Source organism: Petaurus breviceps, unplaced genomic scaffold (assembly GCF_028583685.1).
Source record: "Petaurus breviceps papuanus isolate PSGF00001 unplaced genomic scaffold, PetGlider_PUasm1.0 90881, whole genome shotgun sequence".
Lineage (NCBI taxonomy): Eukaryota > Metazoa > Chordata > Mammalia > Diprotodontia > Petauridae > Petaurus > Petaurus breviceps.
In genome coordinates, this window is record NW_027187369.1 from 7,010,327 (window position 1) to 7,029,966 (window position 19,640).

Genomic DNA, 19,640 nt, shown 5'->3' on the forward strand with positions numbered 1-19,640 from the left:
AGGCTCCACCCCTTCTTGTCTCTCGACCTTCGGCGCATGTGCATAGACTTGGCTTTCTTGAGCTGCGCAGGCGCCGTGCCCTAGGCAACCCGGAAAGACGGCGTTTGGGTACAAGATGAAGTACGAAACCTGTAGTTTGATGGGATTGGGAACTCTGGGGGAGGCAGAAGGGTGGGCGGGCGGGGTTGGGGCTCGTTACTTGTCCCTTGCCAGCAGGGCGATCCAGCGCCGGGGGGGCCGAGGGCCGGGTGCTGGCCTCGGGCGTAGTTTTCCGGCTTCCCCCTCATCTCCGCTCTTCTCTTCTCGCCCCCGCAGTGCGCTGACCAAGGTGAAACTCATCAATGAGCTGAACGAGCGGGAGGTGGAGCTCGGGGTGGCGGAGAAGGTATCCTGGCACGCCGAATACAAGGACAGCGCTTGGATCTTTCTGGGTGAGGCCTCAGCGTTCCCTGCTCCCTCCCGAGCCTCTTCCTCCTCCTCCCCTTCTCCTCGGCCGACGCCTACCTGTAGGGCCACCCTCCTTTTCAATTCAGTAAACGTTTATTAAGTCTTTTGTGTGCCAGGCTACGTACTCTTTCCAGCCCCTTCTCCGGGCAGCAGCATCCCTGACTGGCCCGCGTGCCACTGGGGCCTCAATGCGCCCCCTAGGGCCTCCTCTCCCCTCCGTGGGCGGGGCACCAGAGGATTTCCACACCACTCTAGATGTCTCATCTCCTTTGTCCCCTCCACAGTCACAAGGAATGTCAAGCTTAGCATTTTCATTTACGGAAAAGGAAGGTATAGCAGGTAGGGTAAAGCACAAGAAGACCTACGTCTCTCTGACCACAAGCCATATTAACCTTGGGGACTTCACCTCCACCTCCCTGAGCCTCGGGCAACTCCCTAAGATTTATCTTTTAAGTTAAATGTGGTTGCCATCTCTAGAAGCTGTTACCTGTGAGGAGGTTTAGAGTTGGTAGAGCAGGTTCAGGCATGAAAGAATTCACTTAGACCTTCTCTGTAGCCATTGGGAACTTTATTTTATGTGAAAAAGCAGCATGAGTCTCCTAGCAAGAAAACCAAGTGAGCCTCCAATATTTGGGGGAGCTATGTTTATATAGAGGTTTCAGAATGGTGATGTAGTTTCAGGTTTTTATGGAGGTTAAAGATCAGGGACAGGATGAGGAAGATGGATGACAGGATAGGAGAAACAAGATAAGGGAAATAGGAAATTTTATGACTTGGGATGGGGGAGACAAGGCCAGGATAAGGGGGAAGTTTTATGGTTTAAGGATGTAAGGACAGGGCAGGAGGATACAGGTTAAAAATTAAAGGACCCAGAGAACACAGAAAAAGGTAGACAAAAATAATTCTTTTGGTACAGGTTCAAGATAAGGGGGGAAAGGACTTTTGGATACCTACAGGTTACAGAATAAACTAAGGGCTTCACAAAGTACTGGAAAAGCAACACCCTTAGGGCGCTGTTTGTATCTGCCTCACTCTAACAATAATAGAGAAGTTTAGAAGTCGCTCCCAGCCTAGGTGTTATCCTCAACTTCACATCACTCACACTCTTACCCTCCACTTGCAATCTGTTGCAAAGTCCTGTTGATGCTGCCTTCTGTTAACATCTTTTATATGTTCCCTTCTCTTTTCTAACACTTCTACCACCCTGTTACAGGTGCTCATTACTTCATACCTGGTCTATTGCAATAACCCTCTGGTTGGTCTTCTTGCCTCAAGTGTCTCCCCCTTTCAAAGTGATTTCCTTAAAGCATAGGTCTGACAGCATCACCTCCCTATTTAATAAATTCATTATCTTTTCCCCCTAAACTCTACCCCATCCAAGCTTCTTCTGATACTGTAGCAGGTACCATCATCTTTCCAGACCCCAAGGCTTGAAACCTAGGTGTCATTCTTGACTCCTCACTCTCTCTCACCTCCCATTTTCAGTCTGTTGCTAAGGTCTGTTGATACCTTTGTAACATCTCTCCAATATATCCTTCTCTCCTCTGATACTGCCACCTCACCACAGGCCCTCATCATCTCATGTCTAGACTATTGAAGTGGCCTCCTTGGTGGGTCTGCCTGCCACATTCCAGCTCATCTTCTATTCAGCTTTCAAAGTAATTTTCCTAAAGTGAAAGTCTAACCATATCACCCACATACTCAAATTTCAATATCTCCTTGTCACATCTAGGATCCAATATAGATCCCACTGTTTGACTTTCAAAACCTTTTTTTTTGAACTTTGCCCCCTCTTACCTTTCCAGTCTTATACTTTACTCACCCTCATGTACTGTGCAATCTAGTGGCCTTCCTTCCATCCTTTCCCTCTTTTCCTCCTTCTCCCTTTGCCTACTTAGGGAATCATACCTTTACCTTTGGGTGTTCTGCCCAAAGGAATATAAATTTTGATTGCTGAAACCTTGCAAGATTTGATTTGTGGGCTCAATATCTTTCTTTTCCCTTCCCTACTTATCTATTCTATCATTAAAAAAAACAACTGGGACAATTAACTCTTTTGCCCCCATGTAATTTCAATTATGATTTCTTGAAATATAGCATTGGAAACCCAGACTTTAAAAAAGCATTGGGATTCAAATAGAGCTACTTGACCATGCCTTAAACTCAAATCACTGATTGGCCAACAGTAGATCTCAGCCTAAGCCTCACTTGGTCATTGTTTGGGTTTTGATGGCTCAGAGTGAGTGTAAATAGCAATTGTTTCTGTTTTGGACAGAACCCTGAAGGTCTTCCCCTTCCAGATAGACTTTTTTTTTTTGACTAGGTAAAAGAGATAATTTTTGGCTTCATTTTTTACCTACCCTTAATTACTGAATGGGCATTGCCTCAGACAAACTGAGATCTAGGAAAGACCTTAGCTTAAAAAGGCCAAGGCCTCCCACTGCATCCTTGGCCATTGCCAGTCAGCCTGATCTGTATCTTGCCACTGGCCCCTGAGTTTGGAATTAGAAGACTTGAGTTCAAATCCCAGCTCTGTCACTTAATAACTCTGTGGTACTAGGCAAGTCACTTTTACCCTCTGGCTCTCAATTTCCTCATCCATGATATCAGCATAATATTTGTTTTGCTAACTGCTGAGAGTTGTGGAGAAAATACTTTGTGACCTGGAAAGTGCTATTTAAATCAGAATGAACAATTAATATACTCTGGACATGACTTAAAAGTCTGTAGGTATATATAGAATGAATCCAGAATAGGCAGATTTATAACAGTGAATATACATCCATCTTATTGGAGAGCTGCGTGGTAGCTAATGATCCCTGTTATCTTTTTTCCTAGGAGGCCTCCCATATGAATTGACTGAAGGGGATATCATCTGTGTGTTTTCTCAGTAAGTTACATTCTGATTGCTGCTATAATGGTGAAGCTTCATTTCGGGCCTGCTAATAATGTTAAGAAGAGAGGTAACATGGTGTGATGCAAACATTTGGGAGTGGGTTAGTTTTCTGGAGAGAGAGGTGCTGGTCCTAAATTTGCCAGTAATTTACCATATGAACTTGAATTAGTAAGTTTCCCTCTCTGGGACTCAGTTTCCTCTAGTGTACAATGAGGTACTTGGACTGGGTTGTTTTTAGGCCCTTTTCTAGTTCTTATATTAGGTGAGTTTAGTAATTATAGAATTCATTCATTCATTCAGCAAGCATTTCATTGTTAACTTTGTGCAAGGCACAGTGCTGTGTGCTGGATACAGAGCACCATCAATCAACAAGGATTGATTAAATGTTCATTCCTCCCCCACAACAAGTGCTGGCCATCCAAAGGAAGGCAAAAACAGGCCCTTATTTCAAAAGAGCCTGCATTCTGATGTGAGCGACCACATGCAAATAAATACAATGAATACAGTACATACAATAACTAAATAAATGAAGTAAAGAAATAGGAGATACGCACAGTATAAAGGGAAGGTAATCTGGGTGGCACTAGCCATGTGGGAGTTCCTGGGAAAGACCTTGTGGTATTTTAACTGAGTCTTGAGGTAAGGAGGAAGAACATTCCAGGCACAGAGTCAGGAGATATGGAGTGTCTTGTGTTAGGAAGTGCAAGGAGGCCAGTGTTGCTGAATCACTGAGTATATTGAGGGGAGTAAAGTATAAGAAGACTGGAAAAAGTTGGAAGGGGTCAGGTTGTGAAGTGCTTTAAAAGCCATTTAGGACTTCCTATTTAATCCTGGAGGTAATAGGGAGCCACTGGAGTTTATTGAATAGAGATGCTGTGTGGTCAGACCCAAACTTGAGGAAGATCACTTTGGCAGCTGACTGGAGAAGGGATTGGAGTGGGGAGAGATTTGAAGGAAGGAGAGCAAGCAGAAGGTTATTTGCAGTAGTCTAGGTGTGAGGTGATGATTCTACACAATAGGATGGTGGCTGTGTGAGTAGAGTGAAGAGGACACAGAGGAGAGATGTTAAGAAGGAAGAAACAAGAATTGGCAGTCAATTGGATGTGTGGGTTGAGTACAAGTGAGGAGTTGAAAATGACACTTAGGTTTTGTGACTGGGTGACCAGAAGAATGATGGTGCCCTCAGCCATAGTCAGAGGGCTGGGAGGGGAGAGGGGAGCAGTAATGAGACTTGTTTTGGACATGTTGAATTTGAGATTCCTGTGGGATATCCAGTTTGAGATATCCATTAGGCAATTAGTGGTGTGGGACTGGATGTCAAGAGAGACTAGGGATGGATAAATAGATCTGAGAATTAGGTGCATTGAGAGAAATGAACCCATGTGAGTTGATGAGATCAGTAAATGAGATAGTATTCAGGGAGAAGAGGGCTCAGGACAGTCTTGGGAGACACCCATGATTGTTATATTCTGGATCAAGAGCCAGCAAAGGAGACTGAGAAGGATCAGTCAGCCAGGTAGGAGAACTAAGAGAGAATAGTGTCACAAAAACCTGGAGAGGAGAGAATATCCAGGAAGAGAGAGTGATCAACAGTGTCAAATATTGCTGAGAGGTCAAGAAGGATAAGAATCGAGGATGGACAATTCAATCTGATAATTAAGAGATCATTGCTTATTTTGAAGAGAGCATTTTTTCAGTTGGATGATACATATGGAAGCCAGATTGCAGATGGTTTTTGGAGAGAATGAGAAAAGAGGAAGTGGAGGCATTGAGTGTTGATGCATTTCTTAAGGAATTTAGCTGAGAAGGTGGTGAGAGGACCATGGTTATTGGATATGGTTGAATCATGAGGGGTTTTTAAGAATAGGGGAGATGCTGAGCAGGTTTCTAGGTAGCAGGGATGAAGCCAGTAGATAGAGATTATAGATTAGTGGCAGAGTGTGGATGATAGAAGGAACAGCCTGTTAGAGAAGATGGTTGAGGATGGACTCAAAGGTCCTTGCCTTTTGGAGGGCAATTGGGGTTAAGTAACTTGCCCAAGGTTACATGGCTAGTTTTTTTTTGTGTGGGTGTTAAATGTCTGTGGCCGGAACCTAACTCAGGTCCTCCCGACTCCAGGGCCAGTGCTCTATTGCAAAAACTTTTCAATTTAACGTAATCACAATCATCCATTTTGCATTTCATAGTGTTCTCTATCTCTTTTTTGGTCATAGATTCTTCCCTTCTCCATAGATCTGACAGGTAAACTATTCTCTGCTCTCCTAGTTTGCTTATAGTATCAGCCTTTATATCTAAGTCATATACCCATTTTGCCTTTATCTTGGTATAAGGTCTATGCGTAGTTTTTGCCGTACTATGTTCCGTTTTTTCTAGCAGTTTTTGTTAAATAGTGAGTTCTTATCCCAGAAGCTGAAGTCTTTGGATTTATCAAATAGTAGATTACTATAGTCATTGACTGTTGTGTTTTGCATTCCTAACTTATTCCATTGATCCACCACTCTATTTCTTAGCTGATAGTACCAAGTAGTTTTTGATGATTTGAATTGAATTTTTAAAGGTAACCATTGTGTGTTTTGGAGTTTATAGCCTCAGATTTTTTTTCTAGAGGCGATCTAAGAATTCTTTTGATTGGTATCTCATTTTTTTGTGTACAGAAGTTCTGGTTAGTTCTGTTATTTTATTTCTTGTGTTATGATGTGTAGGGTTTTTTGTCTTCAGGGAGAACTGTGATCCTTAGGTTGTCTCTACACATTCTATCTTTGGAAAATTAGTGTCTTGCTTGCATAAAGGACATATTTTCTTTTAATGTTATTCTTTTTTGCTTCTGTTCCTCTAGATTGACCTTTTCTTCTCTGTATGTCATTCCCAATCTATTGTTCTCTCTTTTGTTTCTTTGGTGAGATTTGCCACTTCAGGTTCTATTTTTTTCTATTCTGTCCATTATTTTTGCTATGGAAGCCATAAATTCTGCTTCCATAATTCTCACTTCTGCTTTAAACCATTCAGGAGCAGCTTGTTGCGGTTCCATGTTTTCCTCAAATTCCAGAGTCCTCTCTCTTAGCAAGTGTTGAATAGTTTTTGTTTGTTTTGTAGTATTTATTCATAGATGTCTGAACTTGTTTACTTGATCTAAAGGCCATATTTCCTTTTGCTTTTATTATTTTTTGTGTTGATTTATCTGCTTATTTTCAAAGTCTTTGTGTTTTCTTCCTGAGATTTTTGGTAATTTTAGTCTCCCTCTCCCCTCCCCTTATTTTCCCCTATCATTCACTTTCTTGATACGCTCCCCTCTGGTAGTGGTTTTCTTGGAGACTGGATATCAGTGTTTCAACCTCCTCCCACATTAGGCAGTTTGCAGTTCACTACCAAGGTGTCTGCTCTGAGTGACCTTTGAGGGGACAGAACTGGCTCCAGCTGGATGCTCGGCTCCATCTCTCAGGCTTAATGAAGTCTGCATACCATACCCCTCTCTCCCCCAACAATATCCTGTCTTGGTGTCCTTTCCTGCTCCCTCTGTTTCTCAGTTCTCTGGCCTGGCACTGCATAGAGCTGCAGCGCTGGTGCTACAGGATTGATTTCTGTATTTTGGATCTCCGGGGCTCCAGGAGGGAAGGGGTTGTGGGGTTGAGCTCTATTTCAATCCCAGACACATGTCGTGTCCTGCCCTCCTTTCTTCTGTTGATCTAATTTCCTGCAGTGATCTTTTGCATTTATAGAATGCTGCCTCCTTCACACTGTTTGCAACCTGGAACTTGAATCTCCATGGCGTTGGAAGAAGGGAGATAGAGGAACTAGAGTGTGTATGTGTGTGTGTGTTTGTGTGCTTGTGTGTGTGCATGCATGTGGTATGGTGAATGAGTTCAGGATAGGCCTCAGTTCATGGAGTCTTTTTTCCTTCATTTGGATTCTACATGTCCTATACCATGGAGACAGATGAAATTGTTTTCTCTTTGGTGCATGTGTTCTGTTTTAGAGATTTGAGAGGTCAATGGGGGGTGGGGTTCAGAAAAAAAAGTCTAGTTCTCCATTTTGTCGGTCATGTCAATTTTTTTTTAAACAAATAAGGTTGTTTTTTTTTTTATCTGGGGCTATGATTTTACTGGTGTGTAATGATCCTGGGTGGGGAACCTTCCACTGATGCAGATCAGCTTCTGCTCTGCAACTTTGTCTTCAAGAGTTGCCTGGGATATTGGTTGGTCAAATGACTTGGATATGTTTGAGGTCACACAACCATATGTGTAAGGGGAACTCATGGCATCCTGACCCTTAGGCCAGCTCTGTGTCAGTCAGTTTCCCAAAGACTCAGCTGTACTTTGTTAGCAGTTGGCTTGAGTTTGAATTAGAATCTGAGTTGGAAGGGTCATTGTCCCTTGTCCCTGCTTGCTAAATGCATCAGAAGGGCATGTAAAGTCATGACTTAGACCTTCAGGACCTTGGAATTTCTTAGTAGTATTCTCCCTCTCTCCTGCTGATTACAGTTCCCCTACTCCTTAGTGGTACAGTTCATACTTCTCTAGCTCTTGGAGGTTTACAGAGCTTCAAGGGTGCTCCAAGTGCCATTGTCGTCCCCGTTTTACAATGGACTGTCTTTGAATTACTCCGACTCCGCTCCCCTCTTCCCCCAGCAGCCAGGTTGGTGAGGACTTGTATACTCAGAATGACTGTCTGTCATTGGGCCCTTCTCAAAGTTTTTCTAGCTTAGCAGGACTTAACTAGAAGCAGTGTTTTGCCAGGATATCCTTTGAGAAGTCCACTTAGCATGGTGAGGTATCAGAGGAGGACTTCATTGGAGGTAAAGACAGATCACTTCATAATATTGATAAATCAATAGACATTTACTAAGTGCCTACAAGATGCCAGGCACTGTGCTAGGAATATGAAAAGAGGCAAAAGACAGTCTCTGCCCTTAAACAGCTTACAAATCAAAGGGGGAGATAACATGCACATATACAAACAGGCTTTATACGGGGTAAATAGGAAATGATTGACAGAGGGAAGACACTAGAATTGAGAGGGATTGGGAAATGCTTCCTTGTAGAAGATGGCATTTTAGTTGGGACTTAAAGGAAGCCAGTGGGCAAGGTTGAGGAGGGAGAGCCTTCCAGGCATGGGGGAAGCCAGAAAGAATGCTTAGAACAGGGAGGTGGAGCGTCTTGGACGTGCAGCAGCCAGGAGGCCAGTGTAACAAGATCAAGGAGTATGTGGGGAGCGAGGTATGAGGAGATTGGAAAGGTAGGAGGGGGCTAGGTTATGAAGAGCTTTGAATGCCAAACAGGGCAGTCTGTATTTGATTCTGGAGCCACTGGAGTTTCTTGAGTTAGGGGAGTGATACGGTTGGATCTGTACTTTAGGAAAATTACTTTGGCAGCTGAATTATAAAAACATATACTGTGATTCAGACTGTTGCCATTGCTTCAGGTTTTACCATATTCATTAAAAATGATGAGGTATCTTATTGACACTCTTTCCCATTACTGTCGCTTGCAACTTATTCCCCATTCACCCCTAATAGGACCCTCCCTTGAAACAAAGTATAGCTAAGCAAAGTAAGTGAGCACACTGGCCACGTCTGCCCCAATACGCAATGCCATATTCATCTTAGACTAGTTTACCTTTTGTCTGAGTTGATATGAACAAGATCCATTTATTTGAATGTTGCACTAGTTCCTGGGTGGGGTGAGAGCTAGAACTTGAAAGGTCCTCAGATGCCAAATCATCCAATACCCCATTCTTTAGCTGAGGAAACTGATGTCTAGGGCAGTTGAGGGACTTGTCCAAGGTCACACAGGTAGTAAGCAGCAGATGTGGCATTTGAAGATGGGTCTTCTGACCCTAGAGCCAGTGTTCTGTCCCCACCATTGGGTGTCAGCAGTGCTAATGAACAAGTCCACTCTCTTCCTCCGGGGAACACAGGCTCGAATTGGGGAGAATGATTAGGTGAGTTAGACAATGTCTTGGGCCAGGAGCCCAGGTTTGAGTCTGGGCTTTTCATAGCTGTGACCTTGGGCAAGTACCTTCACTTCTCTGGCCTTCATCTGTAAAATGGGGATGTTCTCAAACTGCTTCCTTCAGCCTGGGACCATGAGGAAAGCACTTGGTAATCTCTCAAGAGTTAGTGAAATGTCCATTGCTGAAGCAGCAGTGATTTGGCAAGCCAGCTCCATAGGCAGAACCTTTCAAGAGAGACAGAGGGGAAGAGGTACTCTTTCTCAGTTACCTTTCTTAGTCTCTGAGCTTTGGGGATTCCCAGTGGAGGAAGGACTTCCCAGTTCACCCTCTTGGGAGCACCTCTCTCATCCAGTCGGCTCTTTGTTCAGGGACCATCAAGTGGTAATCATGAGATTGTGTACATGGTGAAAGTCTCTGTCCTATGCACACACAGATTGATTGCTTAAAAGGAGATAGGCTTTGGTTTTCTAGGAAATTCACTTTGTAAAATACTGTATTTTCTGAGGATGCTGGAGAAATGAGGTGTTACTCTGTGTGTATATTTTTTTATCCATCCATATGAGTTTTTACATACATGAATCAATACACCATTGGCCTTTAAAGAAGTTGACATTTCTTGAAACCAGCATAGCAAAGGAGTTTTGCAGTATTAAGGTGTTTTTTTTCCTCTAGGCCTTTCTACTGATCTAATTCTTAAAAAGGCCCAGTTATAGGACTGAAGTTAGAGAGCTGGCCTTGGAGTCAGGAAGCTGTAGATTCTAGTCCTGCCTCTGACACAGGCCTGTGTCACGTTAGCCCATGTGCTTTAGACTCTGTTCTGGACATTCTCTAAGTAAATCAGTAAATTGCAGAGAAGGTGTGGAGAAAGTACCCTCACTAGGAAATACCAGCACTGAGGAAATCACATTTCTGCCACCCTTCTCCTTCCCACCCCCCTGCCAAAAAAAAGGGGGGGGAGAGGGGGCCAGAGTATGGCATCCATGAACTTGGGTAGCCATTCAAGGAGCCCTGGAGTCAGATTGTGGGGGTCAAATCTCAGCTGTTCTGGAGCATGTTACTCAAACCCTCTGGGACCTGGGTTTCCTTCTCTGGTAAATGAGTGAGTTGGGCTAGATGGCCTTGGAGAGTCCCTTCTAACTCAAGATTGGCTAGTCTATGATTGTCTCAGTTATTATTGTCATGGTGATTGGTGGGCATTTGTTCTTTTTTTTTTCTTTTTGGAGGGCAATTGGGGTTAAGTGACTTGCCCACAGTCACATGGCCAGTAAGTGTGTCAAGTGTCTGAGGCTGGATTTGAACTCAGGTCCTCCCGACTCCAGGGCCAGTACTCTCTATTCACTACGCTACCTAGCCACCCCTTTTTATTTCTTCTCACTTAAAATGTTTCTAGGATCCATGATTTCCTTGGTGGGGTTGGTCCCTTCATTGACATGTCCAGTAGACATCTTAAACTCGTTATGTCCAAAACAGAACATATAATCTTCCACCCTAAACACTCCTCTCTTCCTTTTGAGAGCATCATCATTCTCCCAGTCCCCCCAGCTCATAACTTACTAATCTTTTCCAACTCTTCACTGCCCCGCCCCCATCCAAGCTGTTTCCAAGCCCTGTCGATGTCAGCATCTCTCAAATATGCTCCTTTCTCTCCTCTGACACTGCTACCACTCTAGTTTAAGCTCATGCCTGGACTATTGCAATATGCTGCTAGTGGATCTGCCTGTCTTGGGTAACTCCCCACTTTAGTCCATCCTCCATTCAGCCATTAAAGTGATTTTCCTAAAGCAGAGGTCAGATCATATAATCACCCCGCTCCCCCCTCCCCCAGTTCAGTACATTCCAGTGATTCCTTGTCACCCCCAGGAACAAATGAAATGCTCAATCTGGCATTCAAAGCCCTTCATAACTTAGCCCCTCCTACTTTTCCAGTCCTCAACACACATTCTTCCATCCAGTGCTACTAGCTTCTTGGCTGGCCAACAAACAAGACAGTATATGTTGGCTCTGGGCATTTTCTCTGGCTATCCCCCATGCCTGAAATGTGCCCCTTTCCCAGCTCTGCCTCCTGACTTCTCTGGCTTCCTTTAAGTCCCAGCCAAAGTACATGTCATTTCCAGGAAGGCTTTTCCCAACTTTTGATTCTGGTGCCTTCCATCTGTTAATTATTTCTTGTCTATAACTTCCTTTGTGCATATTTGTTTGTATGTTGTCTTCTTCCCTTTTAGACTGTAAGATGTTTAAGGGCAGAGACTGTCTCTTGCCTCTTTTTGTAGCACAGGGCCTGGCAACTAGTGGATGCTTAATAAACGTTTATTGATGGATTGACCCAGATCTCAAGTCCTCCAGGCCTTGAGAGACATTCATCTTGAGTTACTTTGTGTGGATGAATGCTTTACCTGGTAGCCTACTCTCTGAAGCTAACCCGTTCTTTAATCTTTTTCAAATCAATAGATATGGTGAAATTGTTAACATTAATCTTGTACGAGATAAGAAGACTGGAAAATCCAAAGGATTTTGTTTTCTTTGCTACGAGGATCAGAGAAGTACAATTTTGGCTGTTGACAATTTTAATGGGATCAAGGTGAGTGTGTCTCTTCAAGTGGTCAGTCTTCACTTTGGTTCTTCTCAGGCCTTGCTAGCCCATGCCTGAACCAGAGCACAGTGTTGAGGAGCTGCTGTGCCCATGGTAGTGGGAGAAGATGGGCTGAGCCCCAGCTCCTGCAGGCCCTGAGGCCTTCCACCTTTCTGGCCCTTAGATGCAGAGTGTGAGGAGACCTTGGAGCTTTGCTAATAATCATGCCACCTCCATTTCGTTTGCTCTGCAAGGTTTACAGAATGCTTTCTGCACAACAGGCTAGGTAGCGGTGATCTTCAGTCCATGTTATCAGTAAGGAAACAGCCCCAGAAGGTGGGAGGTAGCCTTGCCCAAGGTCATGCAGCCAGTAAGTGGAAGAGCCAGGGTTTAAGTTTAGGTGTCCTGAGGCCAGCTCCAGCACTCTGGGTTGTGTATGTTCAACTCTCTGATTTTACAGATTGAGAGGGAGGCTCAGAACCAAGGGGCTTGGCGCTTCTTCCCTAGCCCTCTTCCACATACTCTCTTCTCACACAGGCTCCTCCCTCCCCATCATCCCCTTCCAACTCCAACATGCCCCCTCCCTGATGTCTGGTATGTTGGGCAAAGAAGGGATTGGGAAACCAGATAGCACAGCGAAGGAGGAATGGCTTTGGCTTGGGAGTCAGGAGGCCCTGATTCACATCTCATCACAGAAATGTACAGGCTCTGTGGCCTTGGGCAAATTACTTCCTGGAGGTGAACCTCAGTTTTTTCCTATGGAAAATACAGGTAATGATAGTTGCACTTCCTCCCTCACAAGGGCATTGTAAGGAAATCATTTTATGAATCCTCTTGGTAAACATTTTTTAAACAAATTCATTCAAATTAAACACCTATAATGTGTAAGAGGCAGCTGACAGCACAGTGGTTAGAGCACTGGGCCCTGGAGTCAGGGAGACCTGAGTTCAAATACAGCCTCAGGTACTTACTAGTTGTGTGACCCTGGACAAGTCACTTAACCCCTGTCTGCCTCAGTTTCCTTATCTGTAAAATGGGCTCTTAATAGTACCGACCTCTCAGGGTTGTTGTGAGGACCAAATGAGCTAAGATTTGTGAAGTACTTCGTAAAACTTTGAGTGCTCTACACACGTCAACTTTGTTGTTATATTTTTATCTTTTTTTTTCTTTTTTTTGGAGGGGGGAAGGTGAGGCAATTGGGGTTAAGTGACTTGCCCAAGGTCACATAGCTAGTAAGTGTGGCAAGTGTCTGAGGTCAGATTTGAATTCGGGTCCTCCAGACTGCAGGGCCAGTGCTCTATTCACTGCACCACCTAGCTGCCCTGCTGTTCTATTTTTAAACCTCAAAGTGCTAGAGATATGGGAGCCATCACTATTGTTATGATCCTTTGTCTTTGGATTTTCTTTGGGCTTCTTTGTGGTATATGCAGAATCTGCATCTTCATGCAATTTGCATATTCCTTCATAGGATTCTAGATTTAGAGCTGGAAGGGGCCTTAAAGGTCATCTAGTCCAAACGCCTCACTTTTCAGATGAGGAAACTGAGCCCCAGAGAGGTGAAGTGACTCAAGGAAGACTGTGGCATAGCTGGGATTTGAACCCAAGTACTCTGACTCCAAGTTGAGCATTCTTCACACTGCCAAGAAGCTGTAGGGGACAAGTGTGTGTGTTGGGCATTATGATAGAAGGAGAGTTTTTAAAAACTTGGAAATCAAGCAAGTCAGGAGTCTCAAAGGTCAGGCCGAACTCTGGGGGTGCCATTGACTGCAGGGTTTATCCCTGGTGGGTGTGCAGGGGAGCAGCATTAGGACTAGAGCCTTTTTTCCTTTTGTTGTCCATTAAAGCAGTGTGTTAATTGATCATTTGGAAGACTGGCCCAGGGGCGGCCAGGTAGCACAGCGAGTAAGAGCACTGGATCCAGTGTCGGGATGACCTGGATCAAATCCGGGCTCAGATACTCAGCACCACACCCAGAAATAACTGGCCGTGTAACCTTGAGCAAGTTACTTAACCCCGATTGCTTTAAAAAAAAAAAAAGACTGGCCCAAGAGTCAGAACAGAGCAAGATGGTAGTATAGGAAAAGAGAGGGTCAGGTTTTCCTCTGGTTTTGATTCTAATTATCTCATATTGGTGTCCTTCACAGACCACACTTGGGCCAGATTGGGCTGCTTGGTCTCTTGCCCATCCCCATGCTTTCCTACTTCTGTGCTTTTGGGCTGTTCCCTGTGTTTGGAATTCCCTCCCTCCCTCCCTTGCTGAATCTTGGATTGCCAGCACCAAGTACAGCGTTCTGCATGTAGTAGGTGCTCATGGGATTGGATTGGGTTACATCGGATTCCTCCCCATCCTTTAGAGCCCAGCTCAGGCGATGCCTCGCTTTTCTGACTAGCAACTGCTTTCCCCGAGACCTCACTCAGCACTTGGCTTGTACCTCCCCAATGCACTTATTATGTCATGTTCTGTTTTAGAGTTATTAGTGTTTGTGTCTGATCTCTCTATTAGACTGTAATCTGCATGGTAATGAGGTCTGTTTTATCTAAACATATCTCTTCAGAACAATTCCTGTGCTCAGTGTTTACTAAATGTTTGAATTCGAAAAGCCAGCTATCACCTGGCCAGGTCTCTGCACTTAGTTTTAGTGGAAGACCTTTTCCTTGCTGGTTGAGGTTAAAGGTTGGAGGATAGTTCATTATTGTATGCCTAAATCCTTGTTATTCTCCCTGATACCATTTAGTGCCTTTTTTTTTATTTTAAGCAATCGGGGTTAAGTACCTTGCTCAACGTTACACGGCCAGGTGTTTCTGGGTGGGTGCTAAGTGTCTGAGCCCGGATTCGATCCCCAGGTCATCCCTACACTGGAGTCTTACTTGCTGAGCCACCTGGCCGCCCCTCATTTAGTGCCTTGTTGATTGCTGGAGGAGTGAATGTGGTCAGAGGGTTTTTTGGTAGTTGTTTGAATATCATGCATTAACTGATAATATTAACTGTTAATATCGATACTCTTGCTCTAGATAAGAGGAAGAACTATCCGGGTGGATCACGTGGCTAATTATAGGCCCCCCAAGGATTCCAGGAATCTGGATGACATAACCCGAACGCTCCGGGAGAAGGGCTGTGGGCTTAAAACCCCGCCTCCTAGTTCATCTGAATCCTCTGAAGAGGAGACACTTGCAAAAAAGCAGAGAAAAGGTGAAATTTGTGATGTGAAAACAGAGACCTTTTTTGGTTGCTAGTTAACTTCAGGGTTACCAAATGTTTTTAGGGCAGCACTTATTTAAGCTGTCGGGAAGGAGGCATTGAGTTCTTTGGTATTTTCCTGGTCTATGGGAACTGTCCAGGTCGGGGTGCTGGGCTCCATTGGCAGTAAGTAGCAGAGCTGTCATTCATACTCAGCTCCTCTGACTCCAAATCTAGTGCTCTTCCCAAAACCTCACAACAGGGTCCCCAAATCACTTCACTTGCCCTGGTCTCAGTTTTCCTTATCTGTAAAATGGATACTTCACAGGACTGTTGTGAGGATCTAATGATATATTCAAAGCATTATCTAAGTGCTAGATGTTGTTGTTATTATTATTGTATACTACCATCAGTGAAATTGTGTATAGGTAGTTTTTGCTTTATATAAGTGGACTATTCCACAGACCTCTATGTAAATCAATTTTTACAGCATGTGAATTCACCTGTGGATGTGGGGACCACATGCCTGTGGAGGGAGGGGCCTGGCACATGGTTCAGTGACACATGGAGAGCAAGAGGATTAACACATGAGGGCCAGGGCCAATCACATGGGAGCCTGACACAGAAGATAGGTGACATGTGAGGACAGGGGGGATAGGCACTTGTCACCTGAGTGCAGATGGTTAGAAGACAGACATGCCAAGGAAGAGTATGCATGTAGGTGGGTGGGAGTGGGGCATAGGTCTCTTCTTTTGGCACTAGAGGTCTTAAGTCAAGCCCCCATTCTTCTGCTTTCACTTGGAAGGTTGGGTTTTTTATGTTTTATTTTTTTTGGTGAAGTGATAGGATGCCATGGAGTATTGAACTGAGGGGCAGGAGCAGAGAGAGAGAGAGCACAGTACTGTATAGTAAAGTTAGCATAGATGTTTTTTTTTTTTTTGGAGGGCAATTGGGGTTAAGTAACTTGCCCAAGGTCACACGGCTAGTTTTGTGTGTGTGTGTGTGTGTGTGTGTGTGTGTGTGTGAAGTGTCTGAGGCTGGATCTGAACTCAGGTCCTTCTGACTCCGGGGCCAGCGCTCTACTCACTGCGCCACCTAGCCGCCCCCATAAATGTTTTTTGAAATACAGATTTCATTCAGAAATCTTTATGTAGGGGCGGCTAGGTGGTGCAGTGAATAGAGCACTGGCCCTGAAATCAGGAGGACCTGAGTTCAAATCCAGCCTCAGACGCTTGACACACTTATTAGTTGTGTGGCTTTGAACAAGTCACTTAACCCCAATTGCCCTCCAAAAAGCAAAAAAAAAAAAAAAGAAATCTTTATGTAAAATTTTATTTGCATAATGTGAATTTACATAAAGCAAGAGCTGTCTATATGTTTTTCCATAATCTCTTCAGCATTGTGTTTCATTGCTTTTATTTTTCCAAATTGGAGCTGGTACCTCAGAGTTGTTTTAATTTGAATATTCTTGATTACTTGTAAGGTGGGACTTTTTAAAAAATTAGTTTTTACTTTTTTGAAGAAAAAAAAATCAGAACTGATCAAAACATTGAAAAAGTTCAAAAACATGTAGACCTCCTTCCACCTTGATGAAGGGATGAACTGAAGCTGTCTCCCCACACCTGATCTTTATAATTTTGTTGCATTCACTTTTGATTTTTTCTGCTTACTACATTCTGTAACAGTTCATGTAAATCTTTCCATGATTCTCTATTCATCACATGCATAATTTCTTACATCTACTTTGTTTCCAATTCTTAGCTATCACAAAGAGCACCACTATAAATATTTTGGAGTATATGGGTACTTTCTTCTCTTATCGGTGGCTTCCTTGGGGTATAAAGCCCGGTAATGGAGTCTCTGGTTCAAAGGGTAGGGACATCTTAGTAATTTTATTTGCATAATTCCAAATTGCTTTCCAAAGTGGTTGTGCCATTTCATAGCTTAGAGGTGTAACATTTTTTTCAAGTGACTATTAAGTTTCCTATTTTAACCATTGTGAACCAGGTATAGATACTACTGTGATTTTTCAACAGACACACACATGTGTGTATGTATATATGTATATAATATATATATATATACATATATACATATACACACACAATTTTCTTTTGTCCTTTTGGAGGGGGGAAGGCAGGGAAGTTGGGGTTAAGTGACTTGCCCAAGGTCACACAGCTAGTACGTGTTAAGTGTCTGAGGCTGGATTTGCACTCAGATCCTCCTGATTGCAGGACCGGTGCTCTCTTCACTGTGCCACCTAGCTGCCCCTGTATATATAATTTTTATATTGTTTTATCTGTCATATTTGCGATAGTTTTCAAATCTTTTTATCCAATTATGTTTTTTTGTTGTAAGAATTTTTATTTTAATGTGATCAAACACATCTATCTTGTCTCTAATGATTCCTTATATTTGTCAGATACGAAAAAATTCATCTCATATTCCTTTTTCTTTCATAGTTTAAAAAATAGTTTGTTATTTAATGTCAAGTCTTTCATCATTCACTGAGGTATGTGGTGTGAAATTTTGGCCTGAATCTAATTCTCATCAATGTTCACAAATCTTTTTGTTAAGTAATTAATCCTTTCCCTGAGTTTTATTTTCTAGAGGTTTATCAGAGACTAATCTTTTGTATATATTTAGTTCATCTATCATTTTGACACAAAGAAGATTAGAAATATTAATTTTCCTACTCCTGGAGCTCCTTGAAGATATTTAGTATAAAGAAGTTGTTTGTTTGCTGCTTGCTTTTGCTGCCAGGATACTTTCCTTCTGAATATTATTCTTGTTCATGAACTGTGGTTTCTGTGTTTTCTGTGTATGTACAGAAGATAGAACTGCCTCTTCATCATTGATATAATTATTCTTTCAGACAAAAAAGAAAAAAGAAAGAAAAAAGACAGAGATGGTAGAATGAGTATGGAAAAGCAGGAAATGCCTGCATCATCCTCCACAGCATCCCGATACAAGACTAAAAAGGGAAAGGAAGACATAAGCTTTGAGAAATCTGCCACTGTAAGCCTGGAGAAGGGCTCCAGTCCAGAGCGGCGGGAAGGTCAGAAATACTCAAGTGTGTCACCTGTGCTCCCACGAGGTCAGCTTGAGAAAGCAGAAACCTCCAGGAGGGATTTAAAGAAGAAGGAAAAGCCATGGCATAAGAAGTCTTCAAGCAGCTCCAGCAGGAAGGAAAAAAGGAGGGAAAAGAGCAAATATCGGGATAGAAGCCGAAGTTCTGAAAAGCGCTCACACCACCGTGATGAGCGTTCTGAAAGCAGGTCTAAGAAGAGGCACAAACACAAGTCCCGAAGCTTTGAGAAAGACTGTCATTCCAGGGATCGGGAACCACCTTCTTCAAGTCGACACAGGTCCAGTTGAATGTGTGGCTTAGCCTGATTTCTATTACCCTAGAAACGAAGATTCATTTAAAAAACTATCTCCCCTGTGCTAAGCTGTTATTATTTTTGTAAATAAAGTCTCTGCTCCTAAATTCCCTTGCTTTCTTGAGTAGTATAATCAGAATGCTGTAGACCCTCCAAATGTAAGTGAAGTACAGGAGTTCTTAATAGCTGTAATTCAATATAATTGTTTCCCTTTGCAATCCTATGTATTGTATTTTATGCATTTCAAAATATTATCCTGAGAAGGGGTCTGTAGGCTTTTTTTACACTGCCAAAGGAGTCCAGACAAGGTTTAGGACATGGTGGTGTGGAAAGAGCCAGGCAGCCTGAATTCAAGTTTTAGTTCTTTGACTTATTAGCTGCATGATGCTGGTCAGTCATTACCCTTCTCAGACCTTTGCTTTCCTCCTTCAAGTAAGAGAGTTGGACTATCTAAGCTCTCTTTCTGCTTGGACTTTTCTGTTTTTCCCCTCTTTGACAGGGCTTGGGAATTCCTAGAAGCTAACTAATACTTTGTGAATGGGAGTGGCTGGCTACAGACCCCTCTTAACCTAACCCATTCCACTTGGGGATCTGACTGTGACCCACAACAGTATGTCATGAAAGTATAGGTAGAACCTTAACTTCTGGAAGATAGGGACAGGGAGAGGGACTGGACCTGAGATTTTATTCATAAAGGGAGTTCCCAACCAGTGAAACTTTCTTAACCTATATAGGTAAGCATTTTCTCTTCAGTTTAATCTTCAAGAGCTGCCTGAGGTGAAGTGACCTTGTCAAGGTTCACATTGCCAGGATAGGTCAGAGGCAGGACTTGAACCCAGGGCTTCCCACTTGCTGGGCCAGCTCTCTTACGTACTGTGACATGCTGCCTCTACTCTGTAATTCATTTGAAATGGTCAAATACAGACCCACTGTTCTCTTCAGATCTGGCTTGTATAAAAATGGAATGTGGCCTGTTAATCATTATTTTTCAATGTCTACCTATATAATTTCTTTCAATCTTTTCTCATTTTAGGGTTGCAGCCTCTATTCCAACATTATAGTGGTACAGTTATGCCCTGAGTTGTAGGATTGTAGACTCTGGAGCTGGAAGGAACATCAGAAACCATCAAGTTCAACCCCCTCATTTTGTAGAGAAGGAGATCAAAGCTCAAAGATTGGGACTTGCTCAAACTTACACTGATAGTAAGTAGCATGTAA

General features: G+C 43.2%; 1 protein-coding gene and 1 long non-coding RNA gene across 2 annotated transcripts; both read left to right on the forward strand.

Moving 5' to 3' along the window:
- Positions 1-7: 7 nt before the first annotated feature.
- Positions 8-18,529, forward strand: RBMX2 (RNA binding motif protein X-linked 2). Its single transcript, XM_069074063.1, has 6 exons — positions 8-120; positions 316-431; positions 3,286-3,337; positions 11,741-11,870; positions 14,874-15,051; positions 17,915-18,529. The coding sequence occupies exons 1-6, from the start codon at positions 116-118 to the stop codon at positions 18,415-18,417; spliced, it is 984 nt and encodes a 327-aa protein (XP_068930164.1). The 5' UTR covers positions 8-115; the 3' UTR covers positions 18,418-18,529.
- LOC138150662 (uncharacterized) lies at positions 11,879-14,161 on the forward strand. Its single transcript, XR_011165614.1, has 2 exons — positions 11,879-12,767; positions 13,155-14,161. It is a non-coding gene; the product is annotated as an uncharacterized lncRNA (long non-coding RNA).
- Positions 18,530-19,640: the final 1,111 nt, after the last annotated feature.